Below are 15,581 nucleotides of genomic sequence, written 5' to 3'. Positions count from 1 at the left end.
GAAACTGGAAACTTTATAGAAATTTGATGTGCTTTTTATTCCAATCATTTAAGATTCAGGTCTTATTTCAACATAAAAAAGGCACTGTAAACAAACGTCAGATTGGGGGTTTGAGAATCCGGGCTTTTAAAGATTTATCAACAAAGCCCCGATTTATCGAAGCCGCTTCAGACATGATAAGAACGATAATTCAAAATTTTCAAATGATTTTTCAAACCTTTTTTCCTTATGTCGGGAAAAAAGCGGTTTGAAGTTTTCGCTCAGACCAATTGAGAGCGAAGGTCACTACACTCGATTCTTCCATACTTTATTGTAATTCAACCAGTAGCGGATTTAGGGGGAGGGGGCGGACGCCCCCCCCCCCCCCTCAGGGATTCGAGCCCCTGCCGACCCAAAGGGTCCCCCCTTTGTACTGTTGTGAGATATCCATTTTTGGCTAACTGGACTTCAATTTTTTCTAAAGGCGCCTTTGGCGCCAATCTATACAAATTTTGAGGGTGGAGTCGAAATTTTCCAAAAAGTGCCCAAAAACGCTATTTTTGGCCTGTTTTTTAAAATCTTGCCTGCGGCGCAGAAATTTTGGCCAATACAGGGTCTTTATAGTGGTTTGGGAGAGCTCAGAAAATCAATTTGGTCGACCCAAAAAAAGGTCGTCAAAATTTTCAAAATCTTTTTGAAAAACCGCCTCCCCTCGAGAAATTCCTAAATCCGCGCCTGAATTCAACTCATTTCAACTCATTTTGTGACCTCATCATACCTCATAACTTTTAAGCCATGCAGTTTGAACCAAATCATTCTACCCCGATATTCAACAAATCTTCATGCGTCTCCTCCAAATTAATTCGCCACCTTATGAGTAGAAACTGTTCATTTTGTGAACTTCAAGCGGATATATCTTCATCAAAATCACTGAATAACAAAAAAACGTTCGGGGTTTCTAGTTAAATTACAACTCTTCTGAAGCCTCCCGACGGCTCAAATTGAAGTAATTTCAACGCGAAATAATTAACTCCTAGAGGCCAAACAGTGAAAAAGACAAACAGTTCCTTTTATTATTATTGACTCTTGAGATGCTACATTGCCAAGCTTTTGTTGTTTTTTGACGTGCTGAGTGATTTCTTACTGTAAAAAATCATTCCATATCTTTTTTTTGAAGTTTCTTTTGCTTCAAATTTATTGACTTCATTCTTCTCCGGTTAGGTTTTTCCTTTGAAGTCCGGAAAACTTTGTTTAGAAATCTTTTAATAACGGAAAATTTAGCATTTGTTTGAAATATTACACATCTTCACTTGTTTAACTTTGAATTGCGACAGGACAAAATGTGGTTAGAGTCAACTCTCATCGAGATAAATACGTTAACCTATTTTGTTATTAAAACTAATTCAAAAAAAACAAAGAGCGCCCCTTTCTTCGAAACTAAAGTAGGCTGCTTCTTCAACATACGCAATATCATTTATAACAAACGACTGAAAAATTTCAAAGTAACTGTGAAACTTGCAGTCAGGGTGAAAAATTGTGGCACGGTAAAAAGTTTTTAGTGTAAAAAGCCGTACAGCAAAATCACAGGGAACGATACCAACTAAGTGTTTGTGTAGGAAGGTATTAGCTATCCAACTCGAAACTTATTAAAAGCGTAATTGCACAGAATTTTTCGTCTCTTTTGCTCTCTTTCGCTTAAATGACTGTGATCGGATCATTCTGTGCTACTAATTAACAGTTAAAACTAGAATTTTTTTGTTAAACATTAATATTGATAGCCTTTACTGGGTAAACAAATTTTTTTAAATACTGCACTACAGCACCAAATTCTAGATCAAACTCTACATTGCTTTATATTTATAACATATAATTAACATCAACCACTAATATGCAAAAAAAAGACAATTTAAGACAGAAATCAAACTTTTGTAACACTTGCTAATCCCCTGTACTAAATACGTAAAAACATGGCCAACAGACAGTTGAAAAAGAGTCAATGAAACGGAGGGAAACAACACGTACTTTTTCAAAAAAAAACTTACGAATTTCAAAACAAACATACGGTCTGAAAGCTCTGTACATTTCAAGAAAAACTTCTGATTGATTCTTTTTTGAGACAAATAACCCATGAGGAAAATTTATAATCAAATTCCATTTCCGAAATAAGAAGTCGATCAAGTTTTTTGTGACCTTTACACTTCATCTGTTTGATAGTGGAGTTGAGCTTCCTTTCAACAAAGGAATTCAACTGAACTAAAGAAGAAATCAAAAGAGAATCTGCTCAAAATAAATAAGTTTCACAGTTACTGGCATATTGTTTTGTTGATGTTCCTATATAATTAAATGTTATTTGCGCGAGCGGGTTTAGGCTATATTCAACTTAAGGACGTTTGGTCAAGATGTTCAAAATTTATATTTCAGTTGATCACCTCGATAAAATGTCAGCATCAATTTATACTTCAATGGTTTTCTGGTCACCTCTTTATAACTCTAGTCTCCACAAGTGAGCTAGCCGTATTTTACACTGTGTCAATAATAAATCAAGAAAACCATTTCAATGCCATTTGGCAATAATTCATGCTGGTTAACTTAGCTATTTGGACTATCATGTTTAAAAACTTGATAGATAAGGATGAAGGTATGTTTTTATAGCAATTATACCAATTTTTATCAGCATGGCTTTTAGCCATGCTGCGACCAGTTTTGATGATATCTGTACCGCCAACATTTCAAATTTAAGTTACTGTATTTTCAAAGAAACTCAATTCTTAATTTAGCGAGGTTTACTAAGTTATTTAGATCCACTAGGATACTCAAACTTTGGACACTCAATGGAACTAGCTACTTATTTGAATTTGTTGAAGTTTTTCTACTAAATCATTTGAAGTTCAAAAACTGGAAATAGTTGTGTACGTAAAAAAAACCAAAAAATGCGGAACGCGGATATACGCGTATTTATGTCACTTAAGATTTTAAAAACTGAGTTTACAACTCATTTAAGATCTAAAATTTGAATTATAAATTGTCACTAAAATTTAGATCGCCTTTAATAACTGCTAGACAAAAAAAGTGATGCAAAGCAAAGTGAAGCATCAAACAAGTGGCTGTTTTTCGGAATTGGGCAAATAACTTCTTCTTAATGGTATTATCGAGCCACGTTGTCAGTCAAGAGAAAAGTCAGTCGTTTTAATGAATCAATTGGGGTGAATTCAGTTTCAACTGCAAGAGATAGAACAATTCGTTCTGATAGTAAAATGCTTGTTCCTTTTCTTGTTGTCGGTCATTTCCAATGCCGACTGAAGAGCAGAATGATAATCGTCTCGAAGGCATGTCCGGCGCGCGAGCTTCCCTGTCGACATGGGCTAGCACTATATATTTCTCTCGGATCTGTGTTCCTTGTTGCTGGAAATTCTTTTTGTCCGATGCTGTTACTATCGTGGGCACTAAAGACATTCCATTTTATCCGCTAAAGTTGGTTTGAGGAGCCTCATAATTTGTGCGACTTTTGCCTCATTTTTTTCAGGTGAGGACTATCGAATAGCTTTGCTTTGACATCTCGGAAAAAATTTACTCCTGCGAACGTTTTGGAATCAAAATACGGCAGCCCCGATAGTTCTGGTAATTTTGAAAACAAGTGTGACAATGAATCCATAAAAATAACAGATATTCGTTTTGCTGATAATTAATCACAACTGTTGAGGTCTGGTCTTATTTTATATACTTGTTAATTAACTGAGTTCCACAGTCTGATGTTTACAAGAATATGATGCAGCCTGCGTCGTCATTTGTCAGCGGTTGAATATATTCGAGCGAGGCGCGTCGGCAAGTAATCATCGAACAATCCTGGCTCGCTTCGGCATTCGCCTAATGATGGATCGATTTCGATGTTTGTCGGGTCGATCGGTTTAATGTCTTCTGGTTGGTGCAGAAGTCCATTGGACGAAGTCGAATTCGATGAACACCTTGCTTGTACTTAGTTCCAATTTTTCTAAATATGTAGTTACTATTTAGTAGAACTCTTTCGACTCTATACAGAGAAATCCATATTTGCAGCGAATTGTTTCTGCTATCTGACGGATTAGTGGGAGCGGATTAAGAAGCAAGCAGAATGAATGGAGCGTTTGTGATTGTGCTCATACTTTTTGGCCATAAAATTCTCGGTATCGCTGGTATCAAGCGACAATGTTTTTTTTCGTCTCTTTAAATGTTTCAAACATTGCGTCTTTTAAGCCGTTACAGAGTCCACTTCAGCCTTTGCTGGCTGTTTCCAGTGTTTTGGTGGAAAACTTGAAACGAGAGGTTTGGTGAGTTCTCGTCCATGAAAAATTGTACTGGGACAACATCCAATCGACGAATAGTACAATGTATTATGGAAGAATGTCACATGTGGTACATATCTGTTTCAACCTGACCATTGTGCGTCGGTATTCAATTTGAAAATCCTCGTCGAAGCTCCGAGGTGGAGTAAGGTACTTGCCAGACGCATTTTAAATAGGAGGCATGTCAAGCAATTTTTCATGGTGTTTACTAGCAACTCTGTGAGCCAGGGTAAATAAATCTTCAGTCATTCTTGTCATCACTATGTGTCCTCCTGTCGGCAAACGTTGGATTCGGTAGATGGCTCTTTTCAGTTTTTCGATAGGCAATTTTGTTTGTATTTGACTTAGTCGATTTAACTGTTTTGCACACTTTCTTCGACGACTATTTTCATAAGTTTGATTTTTCTCCACTTGCATTCACTTTTTAACGGTCTAAATGTCTGTACAATATCTGGATCCTGCTGTTGTCCACATTCTTCTCAAGTGGCTTGTTATTATAACTCAAGTCGTTGCAGAGTTCTGCAGGGTCTGGATTTTCTACTACATTCAAAACTGTCATTCTCAGGTGTACACATCATTTCGGCTTCAGAGAGTCGCATTGTCCAGTATCGTTTCGCTTTTCTAAGTATGCCTTGTCCTAATCGATGCAAGTTTGCGATGAGTGCTTCATCGATTTGCTCAATTTCAGAGAATGCATCTCCAACTTTTTGAACTAGGTTGCGAGAAGCATCAGGTACTCATGCTTTTGAGTCTATATAAATTTCTCTAACTGGTAATTTGTCTGTCAATTTCAACGACAGCGATGCGGATTGGTCCGTTTGCATTCTGGACAAAAAGTTATATGTTCCAGGATTATGCGAACAATTATAATGTTGAAGGAAAGTACGCGATCTAGGAAGTTCCACACAGAAATTGGTATCGTCTTTGCCTGGAAGAACTGAGTAAGACTTCTGTCACAAGTTTAACGATCAGTGACTTGCATGATCCCCAAATGTAGTGCGAAAAGTGATCAAGTGCGAAATGAGAGGATAAAAACTCCGTAGTGGATAGAAAAATTTAGTTGCGCTCTGCTAAACAGGCGAGATCTCAAGGATAGTGGTTTAAATGTCTTCACTTTGCCGCCGTTATTGTTTGTGACGCAGTCTTTGACCATAAGCACAAACCCAATCCCGTGGTAGCTGGCATCGCAAAGAATCGAATATTGCAGTTCGGGATTGTGCAAAATGGTTGCTTGTATTTGGTCTTTTTAGCACTTCATGACTCTTGTGGTGCTAGTCAGTTATTTCAAAGTCTATTTTTTCAGAAGCCGATAGAACGGTATGAGTTTGTCACCCAAGCTAGACATTAAGTTCCACGAAATCAGTTAGTCTTACTTGCTTTATCTTGAGACATTTTGATTCTACTAAAGGCTAAAATTTTTGCTTTTTGGGGACACTCTTTTTGGTGTTACTATATTGCCCACAAATTTAAATCTTTGGGTTCCTAATTCACATTTACTCGGGAAAGCTGTAGACCTGATTTAATACAACATTCGAAAAATTTTTCTTTTGACTATATTGAGAGGGGCGAAACAGTTTTTTTTCAGCTTTTACATCTTCAAAAATTTGGAAGACGTTCGCATTAGGACGGTACCTTCCGCAAAAACTACTGCAGACAGATTGATTTTTTCATGCTCATGTATTTCAGTTGATGATAGCAATTTAAATGATTTACTTGATTTGACTGAGTGGATTATTTGCGATTTAGTGTTTTTGAATGAGTCTTAGTGGCCTCAACAAAATTTTTGGATCCGTTTAGTAAGAGAAACTTGTTTTTGTCCTCATGGTTTCATCTCCAGCATGGCTTGCTGTGTGATTAAAAATTCCATAAACGTCGCAAAACTTTTCTGCTGCGTGTAACATTGGATCGAATGTTCCATTGGGATTCTGTGTCTCTACCTACTGCATCCCGTATTGTACAGATTGCTGTTGGTATGAGGGGTACCAGGCCGTTAGCATACGCATAGCCTGCTGCTGCTGATTTGGTTGTGCCGGTTCTTTTGCGTTGAGGGCACTGCGGCATTTGAGGTAATTGTTGCATTTGGGAGTACTGTTATATTTGCTGCATTTGGTGGTAGTGTTGATTCTCAAATTTGTGAGGAAGTCTCATTGCAATTTGGGTTCCTTAGAATCCCTGGCAATTGTTTCCACCCATGAACCATGGTTGCCAATTACTCTGGATCTGTCCGCCTGTACCTCCTCTTGCTGGTCCTCATCCGATATTTTGGTTTGTTTTATAGTTTTGAAGATAACCACCTTCAAATTGTGCTTTTCGGAATGCAGTACTAGAAACATCTTTATGTTTTTGATTCTGTGAGGTGCCATGATTTTGAGATGCCGACGATGGTTCATGTGATGTCAAGTTTACTTTGTTCAGCTGTTTCTCTACCCCTTCCGGAGTAATGGACAGCTTAATAAGGGCGCTGATCAAAATTTTTGAGAACATTTAGCTCATTTTGTTGAAACCATCCTATGGGTAGTCCACATTTCGAATCACTTCGCTGATGGTCACCTGTTTTTATGCAAGGCTACACAGTACTTGCTGGTCGCTGTTTCAATCATTTAGATTGAAGCCAGCATGGCACTTCTTTAATAAATAACCATTTAATTTGGTCACTTTGATTATCACTAACGGCGGCGTCGAGACTTTTCTGTCTCTTTACCGTTTCTCTGATGAAGCGCGCTATCGTCGCATTACCTGCTGCTTTATCTGTTGGCGCTACTGCTGGTGAGTAGATCAGGCGTTGGGTAGGCTGTCTAAGCCTTTTTTGTCAAATTCATCAGATAATTTTCTGGTGTATCTTCTTTCGGGTAACACCGAAGCTGTTTGAGTTAAAAAACGTGCACTTCCTGTTGGCGCGGGTTGCAAAAATGGTCCCTCAAAGCTGTAAGGCTGGCGGGCACATTTGCTTCGGTCGCTCGCAGATGTTATTGAAGGTTACAGAAGTTTGCTTGTTGGGGTACAAGTTTGCCTGCAACTCCGATGTACCCTTGAAACAATTGTTCAAATTGCCCTAGGTCCTCTTTTCGTATCTTCCAAAGAGTTCGATTGCGAATTGCGCGTGAGCCATCTCAAAGCAGTCAAATGAATGTCAGTTAAGATTCAGTATATAAGTTCCGGTCAAAAGGCACTGTTTTAAGTGGAAGTAATTAATGCTCGATGGGTAAATGAGTTCTGGGAACTTTGTACTTTTCTTTGTATTCATAGGTTTCGTACTAATATTAGGCACGAGGGGGAGATGATTAACTCTGATTTGTAGTGTTTTTTTTTGTTTTTATTCCAAATACTTCGTTTCCTAAGGCTTTGATTTTTCCACTATTTTGTTTGGTTTCGGCTATCTTTAACTCAAGAATGCGTGGGCTAGATGTTCGACCTTTATCCTTTAGCTCATCTCGTCAATAAAATATGAGCATAAATTCATTTTTCAATCGTTTTCCGATCGCCTCTTCATAACTTCAGTATCCACAAGTGAGCTAGCTCCTATTTACACTGTGTCAAAGATGAATCAAGATGAAATTTTCATTTTTATAAAATTATGCCGAGGATGAAGGAATGTATTTAATTTGTAGCCATGTTATTAGCATCGAGACCTGTAAAATAGTTTTCACTGCGTTCATCGACTCTTAAAACATTTTGCGATATTTTCAAATGACTGTGACTGATTTTGAAATAACTTCAGAAAACAAAACACCAAATGAATTTTCAATTAACAGATATTGCGACAGATGATTGATTGGCTGAGATCAAAAAACACAGAAATGTAACTCGCTTCTACCTTTATTAGTTGAAATATACTAAAAGAGTAGTATTCAACTTCTTAAACCAACTAGTGCCATGACTCCAAGAACCTCGTGCCTAAGCCTAGACCGATAACATCGGCAAAAAAGGCAAATGCGAGCATCACATCACCTGCAATAAAAAACATCAATCGATAGTGATCGATATAGAATTCAAAGAATTTAAATGAGCGTCACCAAAATTGAGTTAAACTGAGAAAAAACAACATAGATCAATTTTTCTCGACATTGGGATAACTTATTTTCGTTTGCATCAATCAAGTTGTCTCACTTCAATTAGGAAAGATTTGAATAGCAGCGCCCACTAAGCGTTAACAAAAAATTGCGAACTAGCGCGATATAATTATCCCAAAATGGCAAAATTCATACATGCAAAATTTCTAGAAAAATCTTCGCACTTGAAAAAATATCTTCTCAAATTTGATAACAAAGATACTTAATTTTTAAAACTCCGTCAAAGTGGTTAGTCCGAATAGAAGACTATCAAAACAATAGCCAAAAAAAAGACAATATTAGCCGGTTGCTGCGCAAGTAGCATAGAATATTCTGACCAAATTCTCAGAAAAAAAGTTTCCTCTTGTTTATTTCAAGATAGTGTCTTTTCTTAAACGTCGCGTGATAATAGAAATATACTAGCGCGTACAAAAGTAGTAAATGAGGCATAAACGACCACAATGAACTTCAAAATTTTTTAAAGTTTGCTAAAGCTTCTTTATTTTTTGCACTTAAAATTTCAAATATTTTTAAAAAAGTGCTAAAGCTTCTAAAAGTAAATTCTCGTAGTAACATCAAGCTCATGAGCCTAAATTGCTAACTTTCATATATAACGATAGTTGCTCGATCACTTTACTAGCTCGAAAATAGACGAAAAATCAAACACTTCAAACAGATATTGTCAACACAGGGAAAATTTTTCGGAAACTTTCAAATGTCGTTCGAATCACGAATGAAAGGGCTGTCACATGATATATCACTCAAACCAATCCAATGGTTATTTATTTCTCTGATTTTGAGCTAAAAAAGAAAAAAACTAAAACACTCGAATACAAAGTTCCTCCTCATGTTCGCAACAATAAGGATTCGGAATTGAAAAGTGATCAACAAGCGCAATTTTGTTCCCAGAAGAGCATCAAACATAATTTTGCATCAATCGGTGACCACAGAGGATGTGAGTTAGTGGAACGCTCGAGAGGAATTTGTTATCGGTGATGATTCACAAGGAAAATTCTGGTAGCAAAAAACCCTGGTCCCGGAGTCAAAGTGGTCCCAGCCTGCAAAAAGAGAAAATGAAAGGAAAGCCACTAGGTCGGAAAAATTGAAACACAAAAATAATAAGAACTACAAAATTTCGTCTGAAAAAAATTGAAACAAAAGAAAAAAACGATCATATTTTGTCTGAAAAGTAAATTTTGGGAAAGCACGTCTAGAAACAATCGCTAGCGTAAATTAAGTATTCAGAAACAATTACTGAGCTGCAACTAAGCCGACAAAAGTTGATCCGAAAAAAAAGTTTATAAATTTTTCGCTCCTCTCTGTTTCCCTTGAAACTACCCAAAGATAGGTCGCTAAGCCGATAAAACATCAGCCGAACAATTGAGGCTTAAATAAACTTTTTAACAAAAAAATGAAGAATTTGTATCAACTTACAAATTACTGGAATTAATCAAAAACACCTTCAATAACAATAAAAACAATTGAAGACAAGAGAGAGTCGCAACTAAGCCGACAAAACATCAGACAAATAGTAAGCTGACAATCTTTTGAAACGGAATATATCGTGTTACAAAAAAAACAAGTCTTGGCCAGATTCAGCCAAAGGCCATTGCCATCCTAGCCGTAGTGGTTACAATCGTACCAAGTCTTTCGCAGAAGCTAAGAACTTTGATTTTATTATGAGCAAAGCAATCAAAAGATTCAAGTGATTTTGTCAAAAAAAGTTGTTAACCTACCAAGTATATATCCCGATTACCCGATTTGATAACGCTGTATGTTCAGTCTAAGATATGCATTTGAGAACTGAAGCACCGTCAGATGGAGATGTCACAAACATGGAGTTGTGATCAAATTGAGCTGACCGATATTCATCGACGTCGTAGTATTTACATTTCACCTCACTTAGGAATTCACCAACTGAGTCCAGAGGAACTAACGCAACGGCACAGCCTCCCCACCCTGCGCCACAGAGTTGAACTCCGTATGCACCCGCTGCCAGTCCCACTTTGACCAGCAGATCCAGCTCATCGCAACTGCATTCGAACAGCTGACTGCAACTTGTGTGGCACTCGTTCATCAAAGTCCCAATTCTTTTCAGCTTTTCTTCACACGTCATTTTTCGGTCATCATTTTTGCATAAGTTGATGCATTCAGTTGTTCTTTTCGCTTCATTGTAAACGTGAATTGCCCTTTGTTTCAACTTGAATTCCTTCAAATTCTTGTTAAAATTTGGAAATTGTGATGCAATCTCATTCCAAGGCATGTCTAATAACTCCCCAATCTCCTCTCTTGAATAGCTTCTTTTTTGCAGGCAATTTTCGGCTACGTTCACCATTTCATCAAGTGATACGTCCAATTTCCTATGAGCTTCTCCGAGTGTGAGGAAAGAACAAGATTCTAAACCAACGCCCATTTTCAATTTGGCAATGATTGAAGCGGCCAACTTGCATTCCATAACGCGATCATTATACTCGGGAGAAATTGCCTTGCTCTTCGCTACTAATGTGTTCATGACGACAAAACATGCACCATCTGGCAACGAGACACATTCAGATTTAAGCGGGTTAAACTCAATTGCAAGAGCTTTTCCTTTTTCAGAGAGGAGACAAGTTGCTTGGTCTAATCCTCCGCCTTGGGTACCCACGTATCTTTCACATTTGGCGCAAACATCTGCCAAAAACGTCCTGGAAATATCCATTTTTCCAAAACAGCTGGCGAAAGCAAGGGCGGAAGCACACACTAAAGCACTACTGCTGGATAGTCCTGCAGATTTAGGAACCCTGCCAGAAACCAATAAATCGACTCCTTGAGTACTGCTCATCAAATGGTCGCCATTGTTATTATCTTTGCTTATAATCTCTGCAACTCCACGAAACCCGCAAAGCACATAGTCAGTCCACTGTATATTTTTAGGGTCAATAGACAGGTCTGCGCAACGGACGTCTCGTTCGCTGAAGTTTGCATCTAAATTGCGGATTCGAAGAACATTCAGGCTGTTCACTCTAGAGACAACGGATATTTCCTGCTCAATGGCAAATGCCAACACTCCGTACCCACTGTAGTCTATGTGTTCGCCCAGTATACTCAGTCTACCAGGTGCCTTTACAAAATATAAAGGCGATCCATCCGAAACATCTTCGAACAACTCATCGAACTTGTGGCGCAATGAGGCAAAGTCTCCCATGAGCAGAAATGAAGCCGGTCAGATCTAACTAAAATCAATCGCTAAACTCCTCAATAGGGCAACTCTGCTTTGTTCTTATTATTCAAAGATTTACCATTGACTTAAACATGGAATTAATAGTCAACAATGTTACTAATGTAACGATGATTGAAGATATCGAGGATTTACTCACTGGAGTAACATCAAAAAGATACACCCAGTGTTGGTAAAAGCACCTACAGTGTTAGTAAACGTGTAAAACAATCTAAACTAAGAACTTGAAAAATGCTTAAATATTTCAGGACCTCACATGAATGTCTGCTTTGTGCTCAATGGGTTGTCAAGTTAGGATTGTTGAACCAAACGAACGTTCAATCGTTGCTGATAAGTCAAACTTTTGAAAACGCTTTAAAGGGCTTGATTAGATAAACCATGATGACTAAAGGTCATCAGAAATCTGTGACTTTCATTTCAATTAAGTCGAAAAAAGAGAAAAAAAGTCAGCTTAAAATCATTTCAAACAGCGTTTTATACATGTTGACAACATCTACCCAATTTGAATGCAGCAGCTTCAGTCAAAGAAATTGAAGTTTGATCTCCAGCTATCTTTCAAAATGATCAATTAAGCTGTGTTTTAATTTTTGTGCCAAAGGTGTCAGGAAACTATTAGACGCAGAAAAAACCTCGATTTTAATTTTAAAAGCTTAATGCTCCGTAGTCCTATTCAGCGGCTGTAGCATTCCTGAAGCAATCGTGGAAAACCTATTTGCTCGAAATTGTTTTTATTTCTCTGCTTTCATTCTTTTAAAGATAGTTTGACAATATAGCAAACAGACAGTTGAAAAAAGTCAATGAACGCTAAGAATCAGAAATCAAACTGACTTAACTCGAGAAACAAAAATACGAGCTAAAAAATCTTTGAATTTCAAGAACAGTTAAGGATTGGCATTTTTATGATAAAATTTTCCCAATTTGAGAAATTGGAGTGTTAGGTAAATTTTTCGTTCCGCTAGGAAACTACAAATTAAATTCCACTTTCAAAACTACAATTCGATCAGGTTTTTTTCGCGCCATTTCCTCTTTCTTAATTGAAAAGAAAATTTCGCCTACCTTTTGGCAAGTGAATTTGAAAAGGTGCATATAGACCCCAGGGCATTTATAAATGCATTGAAATGTATGAATACACTTCTACTTATTAGAGCATTTGAAGACTTCTCTTGAACAAAAAAAAAACATCACGAGCATTACAAGAGTCAAAAACACGTTCATTTAGTTCATTATTCAATTAGAAAAATCTCACACGCAGAGCTTCTCTTCGCAATCAGAAGGACAAAAAAGCAAATCGGAGTTAAATAACCTAGAAAAAAAACGAAGAAATAACCAAATGGATTTGCACAACGGACCTACAAATTATGTGCATTTGCTTTCTCCATTGACCCATCTACATGGCTGCGACAAGTAGTCAACACATCCTCTGATAGTAAATTGAAGGCCGCAAAAAATTAGATTTCATAAAGTGGATAGAAAATGCCACCAAATGAAATTGATTAAGACAGATGAATTCAAAAACGTGCTGAGTGAAAAAAAATTTAAAAATTCAAAGGTGTTATTATCAAACAAAATCAGAGAGGGCCTATGCGGAAGCGGTAAACTTACGAAAAAAGCAAGCTTTTAATTTTCTAAATGTGTTGCCCGACTGCCAAGTATTTTCTGATCTAGTTCTTTTCTTTGCACCGGCCCTGAGGAGGCGGATGACGCTGGGACCCTGAAACAGTGAGCAAAAAGGGATTCAAACTCAATTGCCAGCCTTTGTGTTAAAGGCCACGCATTTTACGCACTTGGCCACGGCTTTCCTATCTAATTCATCTTTTCTGGTTTGCTTAACCTTTTTATATGGCTCATAAATTTATGATTCCTGGACATAGTGATTTTGTAATACTTGAAAAGCCATAAGTGAAACCAAGAAAACTTAATTTTGAGGCTGAACACAATTAAGAACAATTCTTTGAAAGAAAAACCACACGAACTTTATCACGACATTTGTTAATACTGGAAAAAAAATTGTTTTAGAAAACTGTGGATTAAAAATCTTCCAGCAAATGCCATGCAGGAAGAAAGAGTTAAAACAAAAATTCACTTTATCACTCTAACTTATTCAAAATAAAAAAAAACAAGAGACTCAATAAAGAGGACACAATAATTCGCTGCTCAAATTGTAGATTTCCATAGAAATGTGGCTCAAAATTAGAAATAGAGGAAAAGTTGAAGCTTCACGTAACTATCGATACAACAAACTCAGGGTTTGAACAGCATGGCGCTAAAAAACCAGTAAGGAAAACTTCAAACGATGTTAACCTTGAAAAAATTAGAAAATAAAAAAAATGAAAAAAAATTCATGTTTCAATTTATTGAAACTTTTATAAGAATTAAAAATGGTGCTAATTTGGCGCATTAAAAAAATAAGCGCGAGTCTTATCGATTTTATAAATTACATGGGAAAATTACAAGAAACAAAACTTATGGTAAATAAGCGTACGAAATAAAAAGTCGACAGTAAATAAGCTGAAACTCAACTGAAATATTTCGGCAAAAAAAAACAGTTGCTAAAAATATATACAACCCACAACGATTTCTTCAACTTTTGAAATTTCAGATTAAAAATGTAAAAAAATACACTGTTCACATCAAGATATGTGCTCACTTTAACTAATTTTACGACCACCTTGCTGGTAATCAGCAACTAAAAAATATATATAATTTAAAACGCTTCTAAATATATAGATATATGTAAGCGGACTTCGCAAACAAAACGCGGATTCCACTTATAATTTGCGGATTTCGCAGACAATTTGCGGATTCCGCTTACTGTTGCGGATTCCGCAACAGCCTATTTTAACTATACGCATGTCTTATTATTTGTTCCTGATTACTCACATACTGTTGCCAATTCCGCAAATTCACCTTTTTTGGAGCAATTTTAAGCGGTTCTGTGTTTTAAGTATTTGTCAGCAGAAAATATCAAAGATCAAAGCTATACCCATATTGTTTCATAAAAAGTAGTCACAAAAATTAACACTCAAATTTTTATCTCAGAAAGAAAAAGCGAACGAAAAACAATTACTATTAAGCAACTTTTTGATTCGTGAATGAAATACCTTAATTAATGGGCATTTTGTACAAATACAAAACACTTCAACAAACTAATTGAAAATTCTGGCTGATAGAGAAATAAAAAGTTTATTTACAATGAAAAAGTCCTTTTTAAGAGAAATTAAGATAAATGTTTACAGAGAAAGCGGATCACTTATTTCAAGGTTAGGATACAAATTTCTCAAGGTTAGGATTAGGCGCGATCCATCCGTTCACCAGCCCTCTTTCACTTTTTAAGGGTGCGATCCAGTCAAAATGGAGATTATCCTCTTTTGCAATAAAATCGCGGACAGATAAAATAATAAATCAGAACATAGCCAATCGAATATTGGAAAAGAGTAATGAACGCAAGAAAACGGACAAAAAACTTTTGAATTTCGAAGATGGCCTTAAAGGCCCTTTAAAGTTGTACAACAATTTAGCATGAACACTTTTTGTTGAAATTATCCCAATTTGAGAAAACTGGATCAATAGGCAAAACTTTTAGTTCACTGGGAAATCTAATAATTATTTTCCATTTTCGAAATTAGAAAACGATCACATTTTTCGTAACCTTTACACTTTTGCTATTCGATAGTGGAGTTTGCCCTCCTTTTAACAGTGGAAATGCACTGAACTTCCATCGTATGAAGTGACGTACCGTGACTGAGTTAGACTGTGTGCGCTCAGGGAATTAGCTAAAATGATTCAAAACTCATTCGATTGTTTGGAACGATCTTCTATTCACATCCTTTTGTGCCTTTATAACCTTTTGGAAAAATTCGGTATAGCAGTTGTGTGCAAGAGGAGCTATGTCTTTCGTCTATACCCTCCAATGATTTGCAGTTAATTGTGTTTCTTGATGTTTTTATTCAACAAAAATTAAATACTATATTAGCATTTTAATTGTCATCTATCATTATAGGAAAAAAATTCTTTCTA

The 15,581-nt window shown here is 36.6% G+C and overlaps 1 protein-coding gene across 1 annotated transcript; it reads right to left on the bottom strand.

Annotated features, from left to right (window-relative positions):
* Positions 1–9,959: 9,959 nt before the first annotated feature.
* On the bottom strand, positions 9,960–11,556 carry LOC134842366 (N-acetylgalactosamine kinase-like). Its single transcript, XM_063858665.1, has one exon. It carries the CDS (start codon positions 11,529–11,531, stop codon positions 10,131–10,133), a length of 1,401 nt encoding a protein of 466 aa, XP_063714735.1. The 5' UTR covers positions 11,532–11,556; the 3' UTR covers positions 9,960–10,130.
* Positions 11,557–15,581: the final 4,025 nt, after the last annotated feature.

Source organism: Symsagittifera roscoffensis, chromosome 3 (genome assembly GCF_963678635.1).
Source record: "Symsagittifera roscoffensis chromosome 3, txSymRosc1.1, whole genome shotgun sequence".
NCBI classification, from domain to species: Eukaryota; Metazoa; Xenacoelomorpha; order Acoela; family Convolutidae; genus Symsagittifera; species Symsagittifera roscoffensis.
The sequence above is the reverse complement of the archived record's forward strand: the minus strand, read 5'-3'. Positions and strand labels throughout refer to the sequence as shown.